General features: G+C 43.8%; 1 protein-coding gene across 1 annotated transcript in view; it reads left to right on the top strand.

The window, feature by feature from the left end:
* Window positions 1-20,825, top strand: part of LOC121531683 (ankyrin repeat, SAM and basic leucine zipper domain-containing protein 1-like) — a 36,330-nt gene extending 15,505 nt beyond the window's left edge. The window contains exons 5-13 of the mRNA XM_045205199.1: window positions 8,309-8,420; window positions 8,726-8,860; window positions 10,450-10,574; window positions 11,270-11,342; window positions 11,830-11,886; window positions 12,096-12,208; window positions 16,926-17,031; window positions 17,306-17,419; window positions 20,413-20,825. Of these exons, the coding sequence (XP_045061134.1) occupies window positions 8,309-8,420; window positions 8,726-8,860; window positions 10,450-10,574; window positions 11,270-11,342; window positions 11,830-11,886; window positions 12,096-12,208; window positions 16,926-17,031; window positions 17,306-17,419; window positions 20,413-20,565 (988 nt within the window). The 3' untranslated portion in view covers window positions 20,566-20,825. The remainder of the gene's footprint in view (window positions 1-8,308; window positions 8,421-8,725; window positions 8,861-10,449; window positions 10,575-11,269; window positions 11,343-11,829; window positions 11,887-12,095; window positions 12,209-16,925; window positions 17,032-17,305; window positions 17,420-20,412) is intronic.
* Window positions 20,826-27,289: the final 6,464 nt, after the last annotated feature.

Genomic DNA, 27,289 nt, shown 5'->3' with positions numbered 1-27,289 from the left:
TGGAGATCTGATTTTCTTTACGTCAAACAGCAAGCAAACTAAGTCTGTTTTTACATCCATTGAGAATGACAATCATTCCTCAATGTATTTGAAAAATCTTTCCAGCTCTCTCCCTTTCGATAACCACTCGGCATGAAAGGGAAAAATGCCATGCTCTGATCCAGTGGAAACGTCATAAAATAGGCGTACCAGATTACTTCTTATCCCTTGTGCAAATAGCCTACAGCTGTATCTGTCCCGAGCTCACTGGCGCGGGAAACTCTGAGGGCCCAGAATATTTTATGCAATGTTGCAAGGAGCTTCAGGCCGGACCCAAGTTATTAGTTGATACAATGTTTCAAGTTCGTTGCAGACAGGTAATGTAATTTATAGGATATTTATTTTTATCAGGATATTTTCTACCTGCAGGCTGTAATGGTTTTATTTGTGGGCTTTATAGGCTATTTTTACATACTGTAGTTGGCAATGGCAGTAGAAGTTACTTTTTAGGTTTATCATTTTCATTTAGATTTGGATAGAATTTTGATTAACCACATGACAATGATTTTGAGATACGAAGATGTTATTATAAATTAAATGAAACTGGCACACAGATCGGTTGAAATGGTAAGATAAATTGGCATTCCACATGAGAAAGTTTGCCAACTCCTCATGTAGCTTATTACCAGCAACTTCAGGAGAGTAACGGCAGAATCTGCGAAAGCCAGTAGGAGCGGGAAGAGGATGGTCGGTGCCAGGTTAAGTTTTTTTTTCATGTGGTTATCTTGATCTCTGGCTCCATCTTGAGTAATTTCTCTTATTTCATCAAACAGTGAGCTTAAAGCATCAGACAACCTCAATGCATACAGTTGAATTTCGGAAGTTTACATACACCTTAGCCAAATACATTTAAACTCAGTTTTTCACAATTCCTGACATTTCATCCTAGTAAAAATTCCGTCTTAGGTCAGTTAGGATCACCACTTTATTTTAAGAATGTGAAATGTCAGAATAATAGTAGAGAGAGTGATTTATTTCACCTTTTATTTCTTTCATCACATTCCCAGTGGGTCAGAAGTTGTGGTCCTCTGTAGCTCAGCTGGTAGAGCACGGCGCTTGTAACGCCAAGGTAGTGGGTTCGATCCCCGGGATCACCCATACACAAAAATGTATGCACGCATGACTGTAAGTCGCTTTGGATAAAAGCGTCTGCTAAATGGCATATTATTATTATTATTATTATTATGAAGTTTACATACACTAAATTAGTATTTGGTAGCATTGCCTTTAAATTGTTTAACTTGGGTCAAACGTTTCGGGTAGCCTTCCACAAGCTTCCCACAATAAGTTGGGTGAATTTTGGCCCATTCCTCCTGACAGAGCTGGTGTATCTGAGTCAGGTTTGTAGGCCTCCTTGCTCGAACACGCTTTTTCAGTTCTGCCCACAAATTTTCTATAGGTTTGAGGTCAGGGCTTTGTGATGGCCACTCCAATACCTTGACTTTGTTGTCCTTAAGCCATTTTGCCACAACTTTGGAAGTGTTCTTGGAGTCATTGTCCATTTGGAAGACCCATTTGCGACCAAGCTTTAACTTCCTGACTGATGTCTTGAGATGTTGCTTCAATATATCTACATAATTTTCCTTCCTCATGATGCCATCTATTTTGTGAAGTGCACCAGTCCCTCCTGCAGCAAAGCACCCCCACAGCATGTTGCTGCCACCCCCATGCTTCACGGTTGGGATGGTGTTCTTCGGCTTGCAAGCCACCCCTTTTTCCTTCAAACATAACGATGGTCATTATGGCCAAACAGTTCTATTTTTGTTTCATCAGACCAGAGGACATTTCTCCAAAAAGTAAGATCTTTGTCCCCATGTGCAGTTGCAAACCGTAGTCTGGCTTTTTTAATGGCGGTTTTGGAGCAGTGACTTCTGCTTTGCTGAGCGGCCTTTCAGGTTATGTCGATATAGGACTCGTTTTACTGTGGATATAGATACTTTTGTACCTGTTTCCTCCAGCATCTTCACAAGGTCCTTTGCTGTTGTTCTGGGATTGATTTGCACTTTTCGCATCAACGTACATTAATCTCTAGGAGACAGAAGGCGTCTCCTTCCTGAGCGGTATGACGGCTGTGTGGTCCCATGGTGTTTATACTTGCGTACTATTGTTTGTACAGATGAACGTGGTACCTTCAGGCGTTTGGAAATTGCTCCCAAGGATGAACCAGACTTGTGGAGGTCTACAATTTCTTTTCTGAGGTCTTGGCTGATTTCTTTTGATTTTCCCATGATGTCAAGCAAAGAGGCACTGAGTTTGAAGGTAGGCCTTGAAATACATCCACAGGTACACCTCCAATTGACTCAAATGATGTCAATTAGCCTATCGGAAACTTCTAAAGCCATGACATAATTTTCTGGAATTTTCCAAGCTGTTTAAAGGCACAGTCAACTTAGTGTATGTAAACTTCTGACCCACTGGAATTGTGATACAGTGAATTATAAGTGAAATAATCTGTCTGTAAACAATTGTTGGAAAAATGACTTGTGTCCTAACCGACTTGCCAAAACTATAGTTTGTTAACAAGAAATTTGTGGAGTGGTTGAAAAACAAGTTTTAATGACTTCAACCTAAGTGTATGTAAACTTCCGACTTCAACTGTATATAGTTGATTTTATTAAAACACATACAGTACCAGTCAAAAGTTTGGACACACCTACTCATTCAAGGGTTTTCCTTTATTTTTACTATATTGTAGAATAATAGTGAAGACATCAAAACTATGAAATAACATATATGTAATAATGTAGTAACCAAAAAAGTGTTATATATTTTATATTTGAGATTCTTCAAAGTAGCCACCATTTGCCTTGATGACAGTTTTTCACACTCTTGGTATTCTCTCAACCAGCTTCATAAGGTAGTCATCTGGAATGCATTTCAATTAACAGGTATGCCTTGTTAAAAGTGATTTTGTGGAATTTCTTTCCTTAATGCGTTTGAGCTAATCAGTTGTGTTGTGACAAGGTAGGGGTGGTATACAAGACCAAGCCCATATTATGGCAAGAACAGCTCAAATAAGCAAAGAGAAACGACAGTCCATCGTTACTTTAAGACATGAAGGTCAGTCAATCCGGAACATTAAGAACTTTGAAAGTTTCTTAAAGTGCAGTCGCAAAAACATCAAGCACTATGATGAAACTGGCTCTCATGAGGACGGCCACAGGAAAGGAAGATCCAGAGTTACCTCTGCTGCAGAGGATAAGTTCATTAGAGTTAACTGCACCTCAGATTGCAGCCCAAATAAATGCTTCACAGAGTTCAAGTAACAGACACATCTCAACATCAACTGTTCAGAGGAGACTGCATGAATCAGGCCTTCATGGTCAAATTGCTGCAAAGAAACCACTACTAAAGGACACCAATAAGAAGAAGAGACTTGCTTGGGCCAAGAAACATGAGCAATGGACATTAGACCGGTGGAAATCTGTCCTTTGGTCTGATGAGTCCAAATTGGAGATTCTTGGTTCCAACCGCCGTGTCTTTGTGAGACGCAGAGTAGGTGAACGGATGATCTCTGCATGTGTGGTTCCCACCGTGAAGCATGGAGGAGGAGGTATGATGGTGTGGGGTGCTTTGCTGGTTACACTGTTGGTGATTTATTTAGAATTCAAGGCACACTTAACCAGCATGGCTACCACAGCATTCTGCAGCGATACGCCATCCCATCTTGTTTGCGTGTAGTGGGACTACCATTTGTTTTTCAACAGGACAATGACCGAAAACCCACCTCCAGGCTGTGTACGGGCTATTTGACCAAGAAGGAGAGTGATGTAGTGCTGCATCAGATGACCTGGCCTCCACAATCACTCGACCTCAACCCAATTGAGATGGTTTGGGATGAGTTGGACCGCAGAGTGAAGGAAAAGCAGCCAACAAGTGCTCCTTCAAGACTGTTGGAAAAGCATTCTTCATGAAGCTGGTTGAGAGAATGCTGAGGGTATGCAAAGGGTGGCTATTTGAAGAATCTCAAATATAAAATATATTTTAATTTGTTTAACACTTTTTGGGTTACTACATGATTCCATATGTGTTATTCTATAGTTTTGATGTCTTCACTATTATTCTACAATGTAGAAAATAGTAAAAAATTAAGAAAATCCCTTGAATGAGTAGGTGTGTCCAGACTTTTGACTGGTACTGTAGGTTTTGTCTATATATGGAAAAATACACTACAATGTTGACCAATCGATTGGTCGAAAGAACAGACGACTTTCGGTCGACCCAATATTTCTTTTGGTCGGGGACAGCCCTACGATTTTGAGACATGACAAGTAGTATTTTAATATTTTTTTGTAGATTTCTCACAAAAACACGTTTCTCTGAATTGTCAACGCAGCGATGAGCCTTTTACATTTAATTCAGCTCGTGTCATGCTAATTTTGCTTTTTGCGACCCGTGGAAACAACTTTGAAGACGACGACCAAAAAATTTAAAATCTTCAAGTTATGAGAAACCTGCACTGCTCTTTCAACAGAGCTTGGTGCTTTTATCGGATGTATTAGGTTACTTAATCCGACTTTTTCAATATAATATTAATGATATGTTAGAAAAAGACCCCACTGAACGATTCAGAACATGAATAATCATATTTCTCTTGGTAGAAAGTATTCATACCCCTTGACTTATTCCACATTTTGGGGCTATGGTATGGGCAGGCATAAGCTACGGACAACGAACACGATTGCATTTTATCGATGTCAATTTAAATGCAAAGAGATACCTTGACGAGATCCTGATGCCCATTGTAGTGCCTTATGTTTCAGCGTGATAATGCACGGCCCCATGTCGCAAGGATCTGTACACAATTCCTGGAAGCTGAAAATGTACCAGTTCTTCCATGGCCTGCATACTCACCAAACATGTCACCCATTGAGCATGTTTGGGATATTCTAGATCGACATGTACGACAGCGTGTTACAGTTCCCAACCATATCCAGCAACTTCGCACATCCATTGAAGAGGAGTGGGACAACATTCCACAGGCCACAATCAACAGCCTGATCAACTCTATGCAAAGGAGACGTGTCATGCTGCATGAGGAAAATGGTGGTCACACCCGATACTGACTGCTTTTCTGATCCATGCCCATACCTTTTTTTAAAGGTATCTTTGACCAACAGATGCATATCTGTATTCCCAGTCATGTGAAATCCATAGATTAGGACCTAATGAATTTATTTAATTTGACTGATATCCTTATATGAACTATAACTCAGTAAAATCTTTGAACTTGTTGCATGTTCCGTTTGTATATTTTTTGTTCAGTGTACATAAGTATTCACACCCCTGAGTCAATATTTTGTAGAAGCACCTTTGGCAGCGATTTACTGCTGAGTCTTTCTGGGTAAGTCTCTAAGAGCTTTCCACACCTGGATTGTGTAACATTTGCCCATTTATTATTTAAAAAATTAGTCAAGCTCTGTCAAATTGGTAAACAACCATTTTCAGGTCTTGCCATAGATTTTCAAGTAGATTTAAGTCAAAACTTTAACTCAGCCACTCAGGAACATTCACTGTCTTCTTGGTAAGCAACTCCAGTGTAGATTTGGCCTTGTTTTAGGTTATTTTCCTGCTGAAAGGTGAATTCATCTCCCAGTGTCTGGTGGAAAGCAGACTGAACCAGGTTTTCCTCTAGGATTTTGCCTTTGCTTAGCTCCATTCCGTAAAAAAATGTATCCTGAAAAACTCCCCAGTCCTTAACGATTACAAGCATACCCATAATATGATGCAGCCACCACTATGCTTGAAAATATGGAGAGTGGTACTCGGTAATGTGTTGTATTGGAATTGCCCCAAACATACAGTGGGGAAAAATAGTATTTAGTCAGCCACCAATTGTGCAAGTTCTCCCACTTAAAAAGATGAGAGAGGCCTGTAATTTTCATCATAGGTACACGTCAACTATGACAGACAAAATGAGAAGAAAAAAAATCCAGAAAATCACATTGTAGGATTTTTTAATGAATTATTTGCAAATTATGGTGGAAAATAAGTATTTGGTCAATAACAAAAGTTTCTCAATACTTTGTTATATACCCTTTGTTGGCAATGACACAGGTCAAACGTTTTCTGTAAGTCTTCACAAGGTTTTCACACACTGTTGCTGGTATTTTGGCCCATTCCTCCATGCAGATCTCCTCTAGAGCAGTGATGTTTTGGGGCTGTCGCTGGGCAACACGGACTTTCAACTCCCTCCAAATATTTTCTATGGGGTTGAGATCTGGAGACTGGCTAGGCCACTCCAGGACCTTGAAATTATTCTTACGAAGCCACTCCTTCGTTGCCCGGGCGGTGTGTTTGGGATCATTGTCATGCTGAAAGACCCAGCCACGTTTCATCTTCAATGCCCTTGCTGATGGAAGGAGGTTTTCACTCAAAATCTCACGATACATGGCCCCATTCATTCTTTCCTTTACACGGATCAGTCGTCCTGGTCCCTTTGCAGAAAAACAGCCCCAAAGCATGATGTTTCCACCCCCATGCTTCACAGTAGGTATGGTGTTCTTTGGATGCAACTCAGCATTCTTTGTCCTCCAAACACGACGAGTTGAGTTTTTACCAAAAAGTTATATTTTGGTTTCATCTGACCATATGACATTCTCCCAATCCTCTTCTGGATCATCCAAATGCACTCTAGCAAACTTCAGACGGGCCTGGACATGTACTGGCTTAAGCAGGGGGACACGTCTGGCACTGCAGGATTTGAGTCCCTGGCGGCGTAGTGTGTTACTGATGGTAGGCTTTGTTACTTTGGTCCCAGCTCTCTGCAGGTCATTCACTAGGTCCCCCCTGTGTGGTTCTGGGATTTTTGTGATCATTTTGACCCCACGGGGTGAGATCTTGCGTGGAGCCCCAGATCGAGGGAGATTATCAGTGCTCTTGTATGTCTTCCATTTCCTAATAATTGCTCCCACAGTTGATTTCTTCAAATCAAGCTGCTTACCTATTGCAGATTCAGTCTTCCCAGCCTGGTGCAGGTCTACAATTTTGTTTCTGGTGTCCTTTGACAGCTCTTTGGTCTTGGCCATAGTGGAGTTTGGAGTGTGACTGTTTGAGGTTGTGGACAGGTGTCTTTTATACTGATAACAAGTTCAAACAGGTGCCATTTAATACAGGTAACGAGTGGAGGACAGAGTAGCCTCTTAAAGAAGAAGTTTCAGGTCTGTGAGAGCCAGAAATCTTGCTTGTTTGTAGGTGACCAAATACTTATTTTCCACCATGATTTGCAAATAAATTCATTAAAAATCCTACAATGTGATTTTCTGGAATTGTTTTCCTCAATTTGTCTGTCATAGTTGACGTGTACCTATGATGAAAATTACAGGCCTCTCATCTTTTTAAGTGGGAGAACTTGCACAATTGGTGGCTGACTAAATACTTTTTTCCCCCACTGTAACACTTTGTATTCAGGACAAAAGTTAATAGCTTTGCTTTTTTTTTTTCAGTATTAGTTTTATTCATTACAGTCTTCCTTCTTTTCACTCTGTCATTTAGGTTAGTATTGTGGAGTAATTACAATGTTGTTGATCCATCCTCAGTTTTCTCCTATCACAGCCATTAAACTCTAACTGTTTTAAAGTCACCATTGGCCTCATGGTGAAATCCCTGAGTGGTTTGCTTCCTCTCCAGCGACTGAGTTAGGAAGGACGCCTGTATCTTTGTAGTGACTGGGTGTATTGATACACCATCCAAAGTGTAATTAATAACTTCACCATGCTCAAAGGGACATTCAATGTCTGCTTTTTACATTTGTACTCATCTACCAATAGGTGCCCTTCTTTGCGAGGCACTGGAAAACCTCCCTGGTCTTTGGGGTTGAATCTGTGTTTGAAATTCACTGCTCGACTGAGGAATCTTACAGATAATTGTATGTGTGGGGTACAGAGATGAGGTAGTCATTCAAAAATCATATTATTGCACACAGAGAGTCCATGCAACTTATTATGTGACTTGTTAAGCAAACCTTTACTCCTGAACTTATTTAGGCTTGCCATAACAAAAGAATTGAATACTTATTGACTCAAGACATTTCAGCTTTTCATTTTTAATTAATTTGTTAAATATTTTGTAAAACATAATTCCACTTTGACATTATGGGGTTTTGTGTGTAGGCCAGTGACAAAAAATCTGAATTTAATCCATTTTAAATTAAGGCTGTAACAAAATGTGGAAAAAGTCAAGGGGTGTGAATCATTTCATCACCAAAGTGCGTTTTCACCCTCTCTAGGTAGGTAGGGTGGGTGGGTATTCATTCTATTCCCATTCCCAGGTCTCGTATGACATCCCTGATGCTGGCGTCCCGGGACGGCTACAGTCAGGTGATCAACGTGCTGTTGTCTCACGGGGCAGAGGTCAACTCCCAGGATGAAAATGGGTACACGGTAAGGATGCCCACCTGGTGTAATGCCTGTGTCTCATAAGCGGACACTTTTGTTTTTACTTTTATACATCAGCCTTCCCTGCTTCCCAATAATCCCTCCTTTCTCCCAAAGTGTATACTTTTTTAGTGGAATATGGTGTTAACTCCTTCCAGCCCATGCTTACAACAATCAAATACTTTTACATTCTCTTGATTGATTCTGACTGATTGATAGTAATGATTTGGTGACACTGTGATTATTAATGGTAATTAGGATGGCACTAGACATTGATAGTAAGTGATAACCTGCTGTGACCTTTGACCCAGGCCCTGACTGTGGCAGTGCAGTACGGTAGAGAAGAGGCCGTCCTCAAGCTGCTCCAGCTGGGGGCAGACAAGACCCTCAAGACCAAAGCAGGGAAGAGTGCTGCCGACTTGGCCAAGGTCTTCAAACGACCACAGGTAAACACAACCACTAATTCTATTATTTATACTGAACAAAAATATAAACACAACATGCAACGATTTCAACGATTTTACTGAGTTACAGTTCATATAAGGAAATCAGTCAATTGAAATAAATTCATTAGGCCCTAATCTATGGATTTCACATGACTGGGCAGGGGCGCAGCCATGGGTGGGCCTGGGAGGGCATAGGCCCACCCACTGGGGAGCCAGGCCCAGCCAATCAGAAGTTTTTCCCCACAAAAGGGCTTTATTACAGACAGAATTACTCAGTTTCATCAGCTGTCCGGGTGGCTAGTCTCAGACGATCCCGCAAGTAAAGAAGCTGGATGTGGAGGTCCTGGGCTGGCATAGTTACCCATGCTCTGTGGTTGTGAGGCCGTTTGGACGTACTGCCAAATGAACATTAAATTATCTGGTAACAGTTCTGGTGGACATTCCTGCAGTCAGCATGCCAACTGCACGCTCCCTCAAAACTTGAGACATCTGTGGCGTGGTGTGATAAAACTGCACATTTTAGAGCTGCCTTTTATTGTCCCCAGCACAAGGTGCACCTGTGTAATGATCATGCTGTTTAATCAGCTTCTTGATATGCTACACCTGTCAGGTGGATGATTATCTTGGCAAATGAGAAATACTCACTAACAGGGATGTAAACAAATTTGTGCAGAAAATTTGAGAGAAACAAGCTTTTTGTGCGTATGGAACATTTCTGGGATCTTTTATTTCAGCTCATGAAACATGGGACCAAAACTTTACATGTTGAGTTTATATTTTTCTTCAGTATATAGTATCATATATTATCAAGACCAAGACTGGGAAGAGTGCTGCTGACATAGCCACGGTGTTCAAACGTTCCACAGGTAGAACCAACCGAACCCCACAGCCACAACTTTGTGTCCAACACAGTTTGCCAAATACATAACTCTGACACCTAAATCTGGTGTTTAAACAACCACAGATACAGTAAAACCAAACTCTAACCACAGCCACATTTACCACACTATGAAATGGTAGTCTTGAGGTGCGAGACTGGCGCCATCTTCCCCTTCTCTTGCAAACATTATATAAAACACCTTCCTAATATTGAATTGCACCCCCTTTTTTGCCCTCAGAACAGCCTCAATTCATCGGGGGCATGGACTCTACAAGGTATCGAAGGCTTTCCACAGGGATGCTAGCCCATGGTCACTCCAATGCTTTCCACAGTTGTGTCAAGTTGGCTGGATGACCTTTGGGTGGCGGACCATTCTTGATACACACAGGAAACTGTTGATTTGATTTGTTCTTGACACGCAAACCGGTGCACCTGGCACATACTACCATACTCCGTTCAAAGGCTCTTAAATATTTTGTCTTGCCCATTCACTCTGAATGGCACACATACACAATCCATGTCTCAATTGTCTCATGGCTTAAAAATCCTTCTTTAACCTGTCTGCTCCCCTTCATCTACACAGATTGAAGTGGATTTAACAAGTGACATCAATAAGGGATCATAGCTTTCACCTGCATTCACCTGGTCAGTCTGCCATGGAAAGAGTATTTTGTACACTCCATGTATATCTGGTCTTCTTCCCCCGCAGATTGCCAGGATCCTGGCGTCCCCAGGCGATGCCCTCACCAACGGGCAGGTGACATCCTCGAAAGAGGAGACCCTCTTCAAGTTCTTCAAGAGGGACCCCGATCCCCCTGCTGACTCCAAGGAGAGGTGAGACCTTTGCTAAATCTCAATTTGTCTTACTACTATTCCTCGTATCCTATATCCTCTTCTCAACTGTATTGGAGTAGGTCCAAGGTCCCTCCCCTCAGGAGTTATTTTACAATTCGTTTTTTGGAGGCGACGAGAGAGGATGCGAGGAATCGAGGTAAAATGAATTGAGAAAAGGCAACAGATCAGTCAGTGGAGGCCAGCAGCTGTGATGGGTGTTTGGGGCCCTCTAGTGGACGTAGAGTGAAGTGTCCCATGTCATGAGACAGGTTTTTAGACCTGGTTTAGTCCCATTTAGGGACTAGCTGCTAAATCTGCACCATAATGCTTTAACATATTTAGTCTTATGTGTCTGACTGTTGAAGATTCAATGTTTTAATCTGGCCTGTTTAATCTGTCAATGTTTATCTGCTCTGAAATATTTTAGGCAGCCGACTTGGCTACGTGGGGTTGATGTAGTACGCTCTTAAACCTATTTATTTATTTATTGCCTTTATTTAACCGGGTAAGTTACTGAGAAGACATTACTTGTGTTTGAGAGCGTGAGCAAACTGACTGATCTACAAATAATGTTGAGTAGGGGATTTAAAGGTTGATTTGTTGATCAGTGATGATTCTGCACAGTTCAACTTCAATGTAGTCAATCTCAAACGCGCCCATTCTCTTTTAAAATAACGACCTTTAACCTCTCCTAGTCTGGCCAAGCTGTGTGACATTGAGCTGCTCCTGCACGGACTCAACCTGGAGTACCTTTCTGACATAATGCTAGTGAGTAGTGTACTCCTTAAACACATACACGCACACACACAGGGGTTCCTCTGACATTATTTGAGTACTGTACCTCTCATCCTCACTGTGGTTGGGCAGTTTCCAGAGTTTTCATATCTTCCTCATGCCACATCCCAGCATATGGTATTATCAAATACTTGTCCAACCCTACTCCTGGCTCATTGATGTTGAGCAGACAGGTGTAAAGACTGGGTCTGACTCTGGAGTGAAAACAATAGTGTATGAAGCTCAGTTTGGGGGCGGCGGGTGTGGATTGATATTTTCATCATTAGATCAAATAGACATACCGGTAGCAAGTAGCTTCACAAAACAAACGCATACTGTAATCTGTTACCGGTATTTTTAAAAAGACACATACCGGTAGCTACACAAATGCATATTGTAAATTATTGTACAATATCTGTTCAGGGTGTGGGCTGGTTTGCAAGTTGTCAGATCGTCAAAGTAGTTTTTCTTCTCTTTGCAGGAAAATGACATCACTTGGAGCTACCTGGTAACCATGGAGAAGGATGACCTGGAGAAGGTATGAAAGACCTCTTTATGTCAGTCTGTCTGTCAGCAAGTTTCCAGGTTTTTCAGAAATCGATATGATTCCTGGAATCAGTAGGGAATTAGCATGGTGGGAATACTCCAACTGGGAATGCTCCAACCAGGATTTCTGAAAAACCTGGGAATTTTGCAACCTGAGTTACCAGTATGTTGCCCAGTTGTTAATGCTGCGTTCTCCCCCAGATTGGTATCTCCGACCCAGAGGACCAGCAGAAGGTTCTGAGTGCAGTGAAGGAGATGCATCTAGACCGGGTCGACCTGGACACTGTCGGCCAGCTGGAGAACATAGACAGCGGGTAACATTAAAGTACAATTATTTTTTTCTTTCAATTCGAGTAATCCCTTCCAGGTCAAATCGTCAAGCACAATAACATAGTTTTTTGACACATTATATATGCAACACATACACCTACAGAATAACTCTCCAGGATTCAGACATTACATTACATACTGTACACAGTCCATCCTCCAGCACAACACTGGAAGTCATCCGTCTGACTGACCTAAAGCATCCATCCCGCTGTTATTCTCCCACAGCCTCTCCTCCCACAGCCTCTCCTCCCACAGCCTCTCCTCCTATAGTCTCCCACAGCCTCTCCTCCCACAGCCTCTCCTCCCACAGCCTCTCCTCCTATAGTCTCCCATAGCCTCTCCTCCTATAGTCTCCCACAGCCTCTCCTCCTATAGTCTCCCACAGCCTCTCCTCCCACAGCCTCTCCTCCTATAGTCTCCCACAGCCTCTCCTCCCACAGCCTCTCCTCCTATAGTCTCCCACAGCCTCTCCTCCCACAGCCTCTCCTCCTATAGTCTCCCATAGCCTCTCCTCCTATAGTCTCCCACAGCCTCTCCTCCTATAGTCTCCCACAGCCTCTCCTCCCACAGCCTCTCCTCCTATAGTCTCCCACAGCCTCTCCTCCCACATCCTCTCCTCCTATAGTCTCCCACAGCCTCTCCTCCTATAGTCTCCCACAGCCTCTCCTCCTATAGTCTCCCACAGCCTCTCCTCCTATAGTCTCCCACAGCCTCTCCTCCTATAGTCTCCCACAGCCTCTCCTCCCACAGCCTCTCCTCCTATAGTCTCCCACAGCCTCTCCTCCTATAGTCTCCCACAGCCTCTCCTCCTATAGTCTCCCACAGCCTCTCCTCCCACAGCCTCTCCTCCTATAGTCTCCCACAGCCTCTCCTCCTATAGTCTCCCACAGCCTCTCCTCCCACAGCCTCTCCTCCTATAGTCTCCCACAGCCTCTCCTCCCACAGCCTCTCCTCCTATAGTCTCCCACAGCCTCTCCTCCCACAGCCTCTCCCCCTATAGTCTCCCACAGCCTCTCCTCCCACAGCCTCTCCTCCTATAGTCTCCCACAGCCTCTCCTCCCACAGCCTCTCCTCCTATAGTCTCCCACAGCCTCTCCTCCCACAGCCTCTCCTCCTATAGTCTCCCACAGCCTCTCCTCCTATAGCCTCCCACAGCCTCTCCTCCCACAGCCTCTCCTCCTATAGTCTCCCACAGCCTCTCCTCCCACAGCCTCTCCTCCTATAGTCTCCCACAGCCTCTCTTCCTATAGTCTCCCACAGCCTCTCCTCCCACAGCCTCTCCTCCTATAGTCTCCCACAGCCTCTCCTCCCACAGCCTCTCCTCCTATAGTCTCCCACAGCCTCTCCTCCTATAGTCTCCCACAGCCTCTCCTCCCACAGCCTCTCCTCCTATAGTCTCCCACAGCCTCTCCTCCCACAGCCTCTCCTCCTATAGTCTCCCACAGCCTCTCCTCCCACAGCCTCTCCTCCTATAGTCTCCCACAGCCTCTCCTCCTATAGTGTCCCACAGCCTCTCCTCCCACAGCCTCTCCTCCTATAGTCTCCCACAGCCTCTCCTCCCACAGCCTCTCCTCCTATAGTCTCCCGCAGCCTCTCCTCCTATAGTCTCTCTGAGCTTCTGAGAGCAGAGTCCTAATGGTTTATTAAGCGGGCTGTAATGATTTGTAAGGTGAGAGGAGATGGAATGAAATCCCCTCTTTCACCCCAACCCCCCCCCCCCACACACACACACACACACACACTTCTCTCTGTGACTGATGATGGGCTAGTTCTCAGGCCAAGCGGTCATGTCTGCCTGCAGCCCCTCACGTCATGAATCCTGAAATGTGATTGCCATGTCCTCCCCTCTACTGTACTGTAGTGTCAGGGCCAGGGGTACAAGGGTACTTTTACTGAGACTAAATCCCCCAGGAGTAAATCCTCTGATGATGGCCACACTGTAAACATGAAAGCACTAGATTACCACATCCCTTATGCCTTATGCTCATCCCAGACCTAGTGGCCATGTTCTACTGGGATGTTAGATGGTCATGTTCTAGTTGGCCTGGGATGTTAGATAGTCATGTTCTAGTTGGCCTGGGATGTTAGATGGTCATGTTCTAGTTGGCCTGGGATGTTAGATAGTCATGTTCTAGTTGGCCTGGGATGTTAGATAGTCATGTTCTAGTTGGCCTGGGATGTTAGATAGTCATGTTCTAGTTGGCCTGGGATGTTAGATGGTCATATTCTAGTTGGCCTGGGATGTTAGATAGTCATGTTCTAGTTGGCCTGGGATGTTAGATGGTCATGTTCTAGTTGGCCTGGGATGTTAGACGGTCATGTTCTAGTTGGCCTGGGATGTTAGATGGTCATGTTCTAGTTGGCCTGGGATGTTAGACGGTCATGTTCTAGTTGGCCTGGGATGTTAGACGGTCATGTTCTAGTTGGCCTGGGATGTTAGATGGTCATGTTCTAGTTGGCCTGGGATGTTAGATGGTCATGTTCTAGTTGGCCTGGGATGTTAGATGGTCATGTTCTAGTTGGCCTGGGATGTTAGATGGTCATGTTCTAGTTGGCCTGGGATGTTAGATGGTCATGTTCTAGTTGGCCTGGGATGTTAGATGGTCATGTTCTAGTTGGCCTGGGATGTTAGATGGTCATGTTCTAGTTGGCCTGGGATGTTAGATGGTCATGTTCTAGTTGGCCTGGGATGTTAGATGGTCATGTTCTAGTTGGCCTGGGATGTTAGATGGTCATGTTCTAGTTGGCCTGGGATGTTAGATGGTCATGTTCTAGTTGGCCTGGGATGTTAGATGGTCATGTTCTAGTTGGCCTGGGATGTTAGATGGTCATGTTCTAGTTGGCCTGGGATGTTAGATGGTCATGTTCTAGTTGGCCTGGGATGTTAGATGGTCATGTTCTAGTTGGCCTGGGATGTTAGATGGTCATGTTCTAGTTGGCCTGGGATGTTAGATGGTCATGTTCTAGTTGGCCTGGGATGTTAGATGGTCATGTTCTAGTTGGCCTGGGATGTTAGATGGTCATGTTCTAGTTGGCCTGGGATGTTAGATGGTCATGTTCTAGTTGGCCTGGGATGTTAGATGGTCATGTTCTAGTTGGCCTGGGATGTTAGATGGTCATGTTCTAGTTGGCCTGGGATGTTAGACGGTCATGTTCTAGTTGGCCTGGGATGTTAGATGGTCATGTTCTAGTTGGCCTGGGATGTTAGATGGTCATGTTCTAGTTGGCCTGGGATGTTAGATGGTCATGTTCTAGTTGGCCTGGGATGTTAGACGGTCATGTTCTAGTTGGCCTGGGATGTTAGACGGCTTTTCACCTGCAGTACATGACTAATGGACTGACAGACAGATGGGTGGACAGGGGGATATAGATCTTCATACCGGGGGACAATTGACACAGACGGACGGGCGAGTGGGCAGACAGTCAAATCAACTGACCTCTACACAACAGACAAATGAACAGACATAAGACCGTGTATGTGGCCAATGTCCAGGATTTCCCCTCATATATTACAGAAAATAATATTTTTTCCAGAGATAACAAAACGTGTTACATCCAAATGATTTGTACATCATATTCATCAAGCCCCGTTTTTTTTAATTTTATTTCTTTGTTGCTGCGATTGTTCCGCTGCCCTGTGTTCGTTGATGGGTTATTTTATCTTAATGGTACATTTCCCTGCATGTGTAGCAGCTGTTTTGTGATGCTCACACTCTGTCAGCGGGCGTGTAAACAGTGTCAGTCAGACTGGAGTTACTATCTCCTCCCAGAGGCCCGGGACCTGGGACTACAGCTCTGTTAGTTTATCTAACACACCCAAGACTGATAGGCTCTCGCTGCAACACTTAGTACAGGATAGAGAGGAACAGAGGAGAGGGGGAGATGTCTGTCTGTTGCAGGTGACCTCTCTCTCTCTCCCTCCTTGTCTAGGTGAGACGTATAGGGGGTATACTTGAGATGGGCAGGAATGCAGACTGACACAGGTTGTGCTGCTCACCCACTCACACTGACAGTCACACATAAACACACTTGGGTTGAGGTGGAAAGAGACTCATCAACTAGGGATGGTCACGGTTAATCGATATCCGGACGTCTGAACGAACGTTAGTATTCGATTACTTGAGGGAGAGTTCATATTTTGAGCAAACTTATTTTGGCCTATTTTAACAATGAAAAGCTATGTCTAAATTAAATGATCCTTGTGACATTTTTACCTACAAGGATATATCATGACATTTTAAATTCTTAATTTAGTAAAGCAACAAACTTTTGAATGTAGTTTTTATAACAGTGCATTGAGCTACTGCCCTCCAGGCTTCCCTGACATCGGTATACTGTTTCCCCCTCTTCAAATAGCAATTACAGGCGCTCAGCTAATGGCGTTTCCACAAGACTTGAAACGGATCAATGCAAAACACTCAGCAGAAAAGCTATTTGTAACATAGAACTGATTATCATAGCGAAAATCTGACTTTTCCTTCGCTGTTGCTGACAAATTACTGAAGAAAAGCACCCTCCCTGTCTGCTGTTTACCTCTGCCATGTACATTTGCGTCATTCTGATTGGTTGACTATCCAGATATCCGAAAAAATGTCATTATTTGAATAGTAAAATAATTTGAAATGCCCCCTATCATCAACACTGATAGTTAGTGGGAAGTACTGTGAAAAGTTGTCTAATGGTGTATGTGTGTCCTTATAGAAGTGAGGAGCTGTATAACTTCCTGATCAGTCTGAGGCAGCAGTGCTGCTACCTGACAGAGACGGTACAGGACGTCATCAGCCGCTTCCCCCGCCGAGCCTCTGAGGTGTGTGTGTCATTCCCTGTCCCTCTCTGATCATCTTAAGGACTGGCGACTGATCCATCAATGCTGTTGTGTCTGACTGAAAGCAGACGGTATGGTTGTATAACCTACTAATTCCCTTTCAGCACTGAAAGGAGTGTGCTGCCCCCCCCCCCCCTCATGTTTGTGGTTAGATTAAGTGAGTGAGTTTTCAGTCAGACACTATAGTACTGATGGTTTTTTCTAGATCGGACCTGTCCCTAGCTCCCCTAACTCACTCTCTCTGTCCTCTCCTCAGCTGGTGTTGTCCCTGGACCCTAAGAAGGAAGCACAGGCCATCTGTAATGAGCTGGTGGCCCAGACTGGAGACCTGCAGAAAGAGGTCACCTGCCTCAGGAACCTGCTGCACAAGGTACATCTCACACCTTTCTCTCTGACTGCTGTGTGCATGCGTGTCACTGTCACACAAGTGCCCCCACCACTATGTTTCTGCTCCACTCAGTGGGTCACTCTGAGAGAACGAATGGGAGAACGGTCTGTTTCCTCTGTCTGGTCCTCCACACCATTTCACTGCCCTAACCGTCTCTTCCCAGGTCTGGTCCTCCACACCCTTTCACTGCCCTAACCGTCTCTTCCCAGGTCTGGTCCTCCACACCCTTTCACTGCCCTAACCGTCTCTTCCCAGGTCTGGTCCTCCACAACCTTTCACTGCCCTAACCGTCTCTTCCCAGGTCTGGTCCTCCACAACCTTTCACTGCCCTAACCGTCTCTTCCCAGGTCTGGTCCTCCACACCCTTTCACTGCCCTAACCGTCTCTTCCCAGGTCTGGTCCTCCACAACCTTTCACTGCCCTAACCGTCTCTTCCCAGGTCTGGTCCTCCACACCCTTTCACTGCCCTAACCATCTCTCTCTGTCTGGTCCTCCAGACCTTTTCACTGCCCTAACCGTCTCTTCCCAGGTCTGGTCCTCCACACCCTTTCACTGCCCTAACCATCTCTCTCTGTCTGGTCCTCCACACCCTTTCACTGCCCTAACCGTCTCTTCCCAGGTCTGGTCCTCCACACCCTTTCACTGCCCTAACCGTCTCTTCCCAGGTCTGGTCCTCCACAACCTTTCACTGCCCTAACCATCTCTTCCCAGGTCTGGTCCTCCACACCCTTTCACTGCCCTAACCGTCTCTTCCCAGGTCTGGTCCTCCACACCCCTTTCACTGCCCTAACCGTCTCTTCCCAGGTCTGGTCCTCCACAACCTTTCACTGCCCTAACCGTCTCTTCCCAGGTCTGGTCCTCCACACCCTTTCACTGCCCTAACCGTCTCTTCCCAGGTCTGGTCCTCCACACCCTTTCACTGCCCTAACCGTCTCTTCCCAGGTCTGGTCCTCCACACCCTTTCACTGCCCTAACCGTCTCTTCCCAGGTCTGGTCCTCCACAACCTTTCACTGCCCTAACCGTCTCTTCCCAGGTCTGGTCCTCCACAACCTTTCACTGCCCTAACCGTCTCTTCCCAGGTCTGGTCCTCCACACCCTTTCACTGCCCTAACCGTCTCTTCCCAGGTCTGGTCCTCCACAACCTTTCACTGCCCTAACCGTCTCTTCCCAGGTCTGGTCCTCCACACCCTTTCACTGCCCTAACCATCTCTTCCCAGGTCTGGTCCTCCACAACCTTTCACTGCCCTAACCGTCTCTTCCCAGGTCTGGTCCTCCACACCCTTTCACTGCCCTAACCATCTCTTCCCAGGTCTGGTCCTCCACAACCTTTCACTGCCCTAACCGTCTCTTCCCAGGTCTGGTCCTCCACAACCTTTCACTGCCCTAACCGTCTCTTCCCAGGTCTGGTCCTCCACACCCTTTCACTGCCCTAACCATCTCTTCCCAGGTCTGGTCCTCCAGACCCTTTCACTGCCCTAACCATCTCTTCCCAGGTCTGGTCCTCCACAACCTTTCACTGCCCTAACCGTCTCTTCCCAGGTCTGGTCCTCCACACCCTTTCACTGCCCTAACCATCTCTTCCCAGGTCTGGGCCAAGTCCACACTTCCTTCAAACTCGGGTCAACTCCCCTTCTCATCCTCTCCATTGCTCATCCAGCCTTTACACTGTGGTGTGTGTGTGTGTGTGCGCGCTGTGTGTAGGATTCTGACAGGGCGAGTCCTCACAGCCTATAACTCAAAGACAGTGTGACAGTGTTCTGTCAGAGTGGGGGTGGGGTTAGGGTGAGGAAGGAGGGGGGTAGCCCCAGACGCTGGCGGTGTCAGACAGGAATTCGACAACCAACGGTGGCCATTTGGAAACACTGGCTCAGGGCCCAGGGGGAAGGCCCTTGCACCCGTTTATCTTATCTGTGGGGGCTCGTCTTCACACCCATCCCCCTACACACACAGAGCGCGGGTGCACACACACACACACAATCTATCTGCCCGGCCAGATAGATTGGAGATGGTGGGAAAAGCATGAATGCTTCCTTGGGTTGGACATTACTGTGTAGAATGGTAGATCTGTGCCATATCTACCTCTCAGGTGCAGTAGGTGGTACACTGCGCAGAGTGGTTCTCTTATTCAAACTCTAATTTGCTTGCTGAAGCAGATCACCTCATCCAGATCAAAAAGTTGTTTTATTTATTCCTAATAAATTGACAGAATTATAGGACACAACAGTGTGTGAAGGGTTGTCACATGACAAAACACTGCTGATGGCTACCATCTAGTCTCCAGACAGTAGGTTCTTGTAGGGCAGGGGTGTCTAACATAGGCCCGGGGGTCCAATCCGACGGTGTCCAATCCGAGGGGGGGAAACAAACTCAATGACTAAAACTAAATCGAAAATGTGTAGAGATTATAATGGGCGGCAGGTAGCTTAGTGGGTAAGAGCGTTGTGCCAGTAACCGAAAGGTCGCTGGTTCTAATCCCCGAGCCGACTAGGTGAAAAATCTGTCTGTGCCCTTAAGCAAGGCACTTAACCCTAATTGCTGATGTAAGTCGCTCTGGATAAGAGCGTCTGCTAAATGACTAAAATGTAAATGTAAAATGACTTACATTCATACAGTTTCTTGACTGTGTCCAGCTCGTTAATAATCACCTAAATGAAAGCTAGACAGCCAGGGAGCATCGAACATTTCCCCAAAAACGATGGATAGGGGACTATTTTTAGCCAATCTTGAGGACGAGGAAATATAATAAAAATTCTGTGCGGCCCTCTGGACCTTGTTGCAGACCGAATGCCCCCCCATGATAATCAGAGAAATATTTTCAAAATGTCACATACTATAACACTTTTTTTCGCTAGTATGGGTATTCGGACACGGCCATGGTGTGTGTGTGTGCGACTGTGTGTGTCTGTAGTTTGTGTGTCCACCCTGCTCTTTCTCACCCCTTACCTTGTGACGTTCTGCTGCTCCTCTTCCTAAGATGGACCCAGCTGGAGATTTCTGCCCACTTCCTCGACCTGGTTTCCACGGCGACTGGAGGAGACGGGTCCTGAAGAGGCTCGCACTGGGCATGCTTGGAGCAGGCCTGCTGTTTGCCCTGTCCAGAGCCAAGATTGTCAAGGTTTACCTTTAGACTGACAGCTCCATCATTATCCAATTTACTCTTACTTTGGATCAATTATGTCATAGGTTATCAATCAATTAGCTTAATTGTCTTAATTTACATTTCTGTTTGAGGAATTATGCCGAATGAGAATATCTCAAATGGAAAAAAGTTTAGTTTTTGATTGAGGTTCCTTATATTTGTTATACTTTTTTTATTTTTTATTATTGAGTTCTTAAATTGTTTTAAGCAATTTTGTGGGCTTTTGTAAAATAAAAAATATTTCTTTATCCAGCATTTTTCTGCATTAAGTTGCTGCACAAGTTAGTGAAATCCATCCCCTACATATTATTCAATACTTTATGTAGTTGACTATATGACTAAAACTATTTAGGCTACTAAAAATCTAATCACATTTTATTGGTCGAATACACATATTTAGCAAATGTTATTGCAGGTGTAGCAAAATACTTGTGTTCCTAGCTCCAACTGTGGAATAATATCTAACAATCCACACAAATCTAAAAGTAAAAGAATGGAATAAAGAAATATATAAATATTTGGACAAGCAATGTCCGGAGTATGTATGTGTGTACACTGAACAAAAATATAAACGCAACAAAAATATGATATTTAGTTCATATAAAAAGCCTTAGGCCTACATCTGCACAGGATCAATTACACTGAACAAAAATATAAACGCAACATGTAAAGTGTTGGTTCCATGTTTCATGAGCTGAAATAAAAGATCCCAGAAATGTTCCATACGCACAAAAAGCTTATTTCTCTCAAATTGTGCACAAATTGTTTAGATTCCTGTTAGTGAGCATTTCTCCTTTGCCAAGATAATCCCTCCACCTGACAAGTGTGGCATATCAACAAGCTGATTAAACAGCATGATCATTACACAGGTGCACCTTGTGCTGGGGACAATATAAAGCAGCTCTAAAATGTGCAGTTTTGTCACACAAAACAATGCCACAGATGTGTCAAGTTTTGAGGGAGCTTGCAATTGGCATGCTGACTGCAGGAATGTCCACCAGAACTGTTGCCAGAGAATTTAGTTTCTCTACGTGGTTTTCGAGAATGTGGCAGTACGTCCAACCGGCCTCAAAACCGCAGACCACGTGTATGGTGTTGTGTGGGCGAGTGGTTTGCTGATGTCAACGTTGTGAACAGAGTGCCTCATGGTGGGGTTATGGTATGGGCATGCATAAGCTATGTACAATGAACACAATTGCATTTTAGGTACTAATGAATTTATTTCAATTGACTGATTTCCTCATATGAACTGTAACAGTAAAATCTTTGAAATTGTTGCATGTTGCGTTTATTTTTGTTCAGTGGATGGATGGATGGGATGGAATGTATAAACATGGACAGTGTGTGGATAGAATATTTAGTATATCTGTAGAGTACATAGGATAGAATAGTATACAGTTGAAGTCAGAAGTTTACATTCACTTAGGTTGGAGTCATTAAAACTTGTTTTTCAACCACTCCACACATTTCTTGTTAACAAACTATAGTTTTGGCAAGTCGGTTAGGACATCTACTTTGTGCATGACACAAGTACTTTTTCCAACAATTGTTTACAGACAAATTATTTAATTTATAATTCACTGTATCACAATTCCAGTGGGTCAGAAGTTTACATACAATAAGTTGACTGTGCCTTTAAACAGCTTGGAAAATTCCAGAAAATGATGTCATGGCTTTAGAAGCTTCTGCTGTGTGCCTGTGGATGTATTTCAAGGCCTACCTTCAGATTCAGTGCCTCTTTGCTTGACATCATGGGAAAATCAAAAGAAATCAGCCAAGACCTCAGAAGAAAAATGCTATCTGGTTCATCCTTGGGAGCAATTTCCAAACGCCTGAAGGTACCACGTTCATCTGTGCAAACAATAGTACGCAAGTATAAACACCATGGGACCACGCAGCCTTCATACCGCTCAGGAAGGAGACGCGTTCTGTCTCCTAGAGATGAACGTACTTTGGTGCGAAAAGTGCAAATCAATCCCAGAACAACAGCAAAGGACCTTGTGAATATGCTGGAGGAAACAGGTACAAAAGTATCTATATCCACAGTAAAACGAGTCCTATATCGACATAACCTGAAAGGCCGCTCAGCAAGGAAGAAGCCACTGCTCCAAAACCGCCATTAAAAAAGACAAGACTACGGTTTGCAACTGCACATGGGGACAAAGATCGTACTTTTTGGAGAAATGTCCTCTGGTCTGATTAAACACAAATAGAACTGTTTGGCCATAATGACCATCGTTATGTTTGGAGGAAAAAGGGGGTGGCTTGCAAGCCGAAGAACACCATCCCAACCGTGAAGCACGGGGTGGCAGCATCATGCTGTGCGGGTGCTTTGCTGCAGGAAGGACTGGTGCACTTCACAAAATAGATGGCATCATGAGGAAGGAAAATGATGTGGATATATTGAAGCAACATCTCAAGACATCAGTCAGGAAGTTAAAGCTTGGTCGCAAATGGGTCTTCCAAATGGACAATGACCCCAAGCATACTTCCAAAGTTGTGGAAAAATGGCTTAAGGATGACAAAGTCAAGGTATTGGAGTGGCCATCACAAAAAAATGTGTGGGCAGAACTGAAAAAGCGTGTTTGAGCAAGGAGGCCTACAAACCTGACTCAGATACACCAGCTCTGTCAGGAGGAATGGGCCAAAATTCACCCAACTTATTGTGGGAAGCTTGTGGAAGGCTACCCGAAACGTTTGACCCAAGTTAAACAATTTAAAGGCAATGCTACCAAATACTAATTGAGTGTATGTAAACGTGATGAAAGAAATAAAAGCTTAAATAAATCATTCTCTCTACTATTATTCTGACATTTAACATTCTTAAAATAAAGTGGTGATCCTAACTGACCTAAGACAGGGATTTTTTACTAGGATTAAATGTCAGGAATTGTGAAAAACTGAGTTGAAATGTATTTGGCTTAGGTGTATGTAAACTTCCGACTTCAACTGTATATACAGCAATAGTTTAATAGGATGGCATTGACTTAGAATACAGTATATAATTATGAAATGAGTAAAACAGTATGTAAACATTAATTAAAGTGACCAGTGATTCCATGTCTACGTACAGTGCATTCGGAAAGTATTCAGACCCCTTCACTTTTTCCATATTTTGTTGTTACAGCCTTATTCTAAAATGGATTCAATAAAAATTTTCCTCATTAATCTACACACAATACCCCATAATGACAAAGCAAAAACAGGTTTTTAGAAATTTTTGCAAATGTATAAAGAATAGCTCAGGTGCATCCTGTTTCCATTGATCATCCTTGAGATGTGTCTACAACTTGAATGGAGTCCACCTCTGGTAAATTCAATTGATTGGACATGATTTGGAAAGGCACACACCTGTCTATATAAGGTCCCACTGTTGACAGTGCATGTCAGAGCAAAAACCAAGCCATGAGGTCGAAGGAAATGTCCGTAGAGCTCAGAGACAGGATTGAGTCGAGGCACAGATCTGGGGAAAGGTACCAAAACATTTCTGCAGCATTGAAGGTCCCCAAGAACACAGTGGCCTCCATCATTCTTAAATGGAAGAATTTTGGAACCACCAAGACTCTTCCTAGAGCTCCGCCCAGCCAAACTGAGCAATCGTGGGAGAAGGGCCTTGGTCAGTGAGGTGACCAAGAACCAGATGGACACTGACAGAGCTCCAGAGTTCCTCTGTGGAGATGGGAGAACCTTCCAGAAGTACAACCATCTCTGCAGCACTCCACCAATTAGGCCTTCATGGTAGAGTGGCCAGATGGAAGCCACTCCTCAGTAAAAGGCACATGACAGCTGACTTGGAGTTTGCCAAAAGGCACCTATAGGACTCTCAGACAATGAGAAACAAGATTATCTGGTCTGATGAATCCAAGATTGAAGTCTTTGGCCTGAATGCCAAGTGTCACGTCTGGAGGAAACCTGGCACCATCCCTACGGTGAAGCATGGTGGTGGCAGCATCATGCTGTGGGGATGTTTTTCAGCGGCAGGGACTAGGAGACCAGTCAGGATCAAGGGAAAGATGAACGGCGCAAAGTACAGCGAGATCCTTGATGAAAACCTGCTCCAGAGCGCTCAGGACCTCAGACTGGGGCGAAGGTTCACCTTCCAACAGGACAACGACCCTAAGCACACAGCCAAGACAATGCAGGAGTGGCTTCGGGACAAGTCTCTGAATGTCCTTGAGTGGCCCAGCCAGAGCCTGGTCTTGAACCTGATCAAACATCTCTGGAGAGACCTGAAAATAGCTGTCTAGCGACGCTTCCCATCCAACCTGACAGAGCTTGAGAGGATCTGCAGAGAAGAATGGGAGAAACTCCCCAAATACAGGTGTGCCAAGCTTCATACCCAAGAAGACCCGAGGCTGTAATCACTGCCAAAGGTGCTAAAACAAAGTACTGAGTAAAGGGTCTGAATGCTTATGTAAATGTGATATTTATGCAAAAACATTTGTCATTATGGGGTATTGTGTGTAAATCGATCCGGGATAAAAAAAATAAAAAAAATCCAGTTTAGAATAAGGCTGTAAGGTAACAAAATGTGGAAAAAGTCAAGGGGTCTGAATACTTTCCTCATTAATCTACACATAGGGCAGCAGCCTCTAAGGTGCAGGGTTGAGTAACCGGGTGGTAGCTGGCTAGTGACTAAATTCAAGGCAGGGTACTGGGTGGAGGTCGGCTAGTGATGGCTATTTAACCTCTACGGGATCGGTTTCCCGTCTACGGGACGGTTGAGCTAACGTGCGTTAATGTGATTAGCATGACTGTTGTAAGTAACAGCAAACTTTCCAGGACATTGACATGTCTTATATGGCCAGAAAGCTTAAATTCTTGTTAATCTAACCGCACTGTCCAATTTACAGTAGCAATTACAGTGAAAAAATACCATGCTATTGTTTGAGGAGAGAGCACAACAAAAAAACGTATCCCTGCAACAGGTTTTATACATTCACCTCTGAAGGTAAATAATGTACTTACATTCAGTAATTTTGCTCAGATTTGTCATCCTAAGGGTCCCAGAGATAAAATGTAGCTTAGTTTTGTTTGATAAAATCAATTTTTATATTCAAATGTAGGAACTGGGTTCTACAGTTTGAACCCCTGCTGTCTCTGGCTCCACACCCACCCCGCCCGGCCATCTAGATGTGTGAAAGTTAGTGTATAAGCTAATGATCCATCATGTATGACATTCCTGGTGTGTGTAAACTTACATTTTGTATTACCATATCATTTTTGTATCATCTCTATAGTTATGTACTTGAAAATGTATCAATTGACCAATTTGGCACATTTGGGCAGACTTGATACAAAATAGTCCAGTATTGCAGTGCTTCACTGGATCAATCTTAAACTTTGCACACACACTGCTGCCATCTATCGGCCAAAATCTAAATTGCGCCTAAACTGCAATATTATATTGTGGCCTTTCTCTTGCATTTCAAAGATGATAAAAAAAATTAAAATAGAAAACACATGTTTCTTTGTGTGTATTATCTTTTACCAGATCTAATGTGTTATATTATCCTACATTAATTTCACATTTCCACAAACTTCAAAGTGTTTCCTTTCAAATGGTATCAAGAATATGCATATCCTTGCTTCAGGTCCTGAGCTACAGGCAGTTAGATTTGGGGATGTCATTTTAGGCGAAAATTGAAAAAAAGGGTCCGATCCTTAAGAGGTTAACAGTCTGATGGCCTTTAGATAGAAGCTGTTTTTCAGTCTCTCCGTCCCAGCTTTGATGCAGTATCTCTATTTGCACATAATCTCTTGCACATCTAGCATTCCAGTGTTAATACTAATTGTAATTATTTTGCACTATAGCCTATTTATTGCCTTACCTCCATAACTTGCTACATTTGCACACACTGTATGTATATTTTCTGTTGTATTTTATGACCTTATGTTTTTTTTTACCCCATATGTAACTCTGTGTTGTTGTTTTTATCGCACTGCTTTGCTTTATCTTGGCCAGGTCGCAGTTGTAAATGAGAACTTGTTCTCAACTGGCTTACCTGGTTAAATAAAGGTGAAATAAATAAATAAATGCACCTGTAATGACCTCGCCTTCTGGATGATAGCAGGGTGAACAGGCAGTGGCTCGGGTGGTTGATGTCCTTAACGATATTTTTGGCCTTCCTGTGACATAGGGTGCTGTAGGTGTCCTGGAAGGCAGGCAGTGTGCCCCAGGTGATGCATTGAGCAGACCGCACCACCCTCTGGAGAGCCCTGTGGTTGCGGGCACTGCAGTTGCCCTACCAGGCAGTGATACAGCCCGTCAGGATGCAGTCAATGGTGCATACTATATTTAAAATGTTTATAAAGTAAATATTGTTTGTCTTTGGGAAATATTGAATTTTTTCTTGAAGATACTTTTTAGTAGAGATTTTCTGTTTCAATTATATTTAGATTTTCTAACAGGTTTTTTATATTATATTAAGGGTTCATACGCTTCATTGAAAGATTACTATGATTAATATTTTGTCTCTCCAAATAGTTTATATTCTTAAACATTATAAAAGATATTGAACGATAATTTGTGGATAATTTATATACTGAACATTTAACAATTAATAAACTAAACAGCTTCAAGACATATCATCCATATTAAGGGTTTATAATTAGTATTATTCATTATTACATGTTTATAATGCCTCAAACATAATGCATCGAATATCATGTGACGCAATTAATTTGATCATCCTTTCACTGCAATCTGTAG

Source organism: Coregonus clupeaformis, chromosome 19 (genome assembly GCF_020615455.1).
Source record: "Coregonus clupeaformis isolate EN_2021a chromosome 19, ASM2061545v1, whole genome shotgun sequence".
In the NCBI taxonomy this organism is placed as follows: Eukaryota; Metazoa; Chordata; class Actinopteri; order Salmoniformes; family Salmonidae; genus Coregonus; species Coregonus clupeaformis.
The sequence above is the reverse complement of the archived record's forward strand: the minus strand, read 5'-3'. Positions and strand labels throughout refer to the sequence as shown.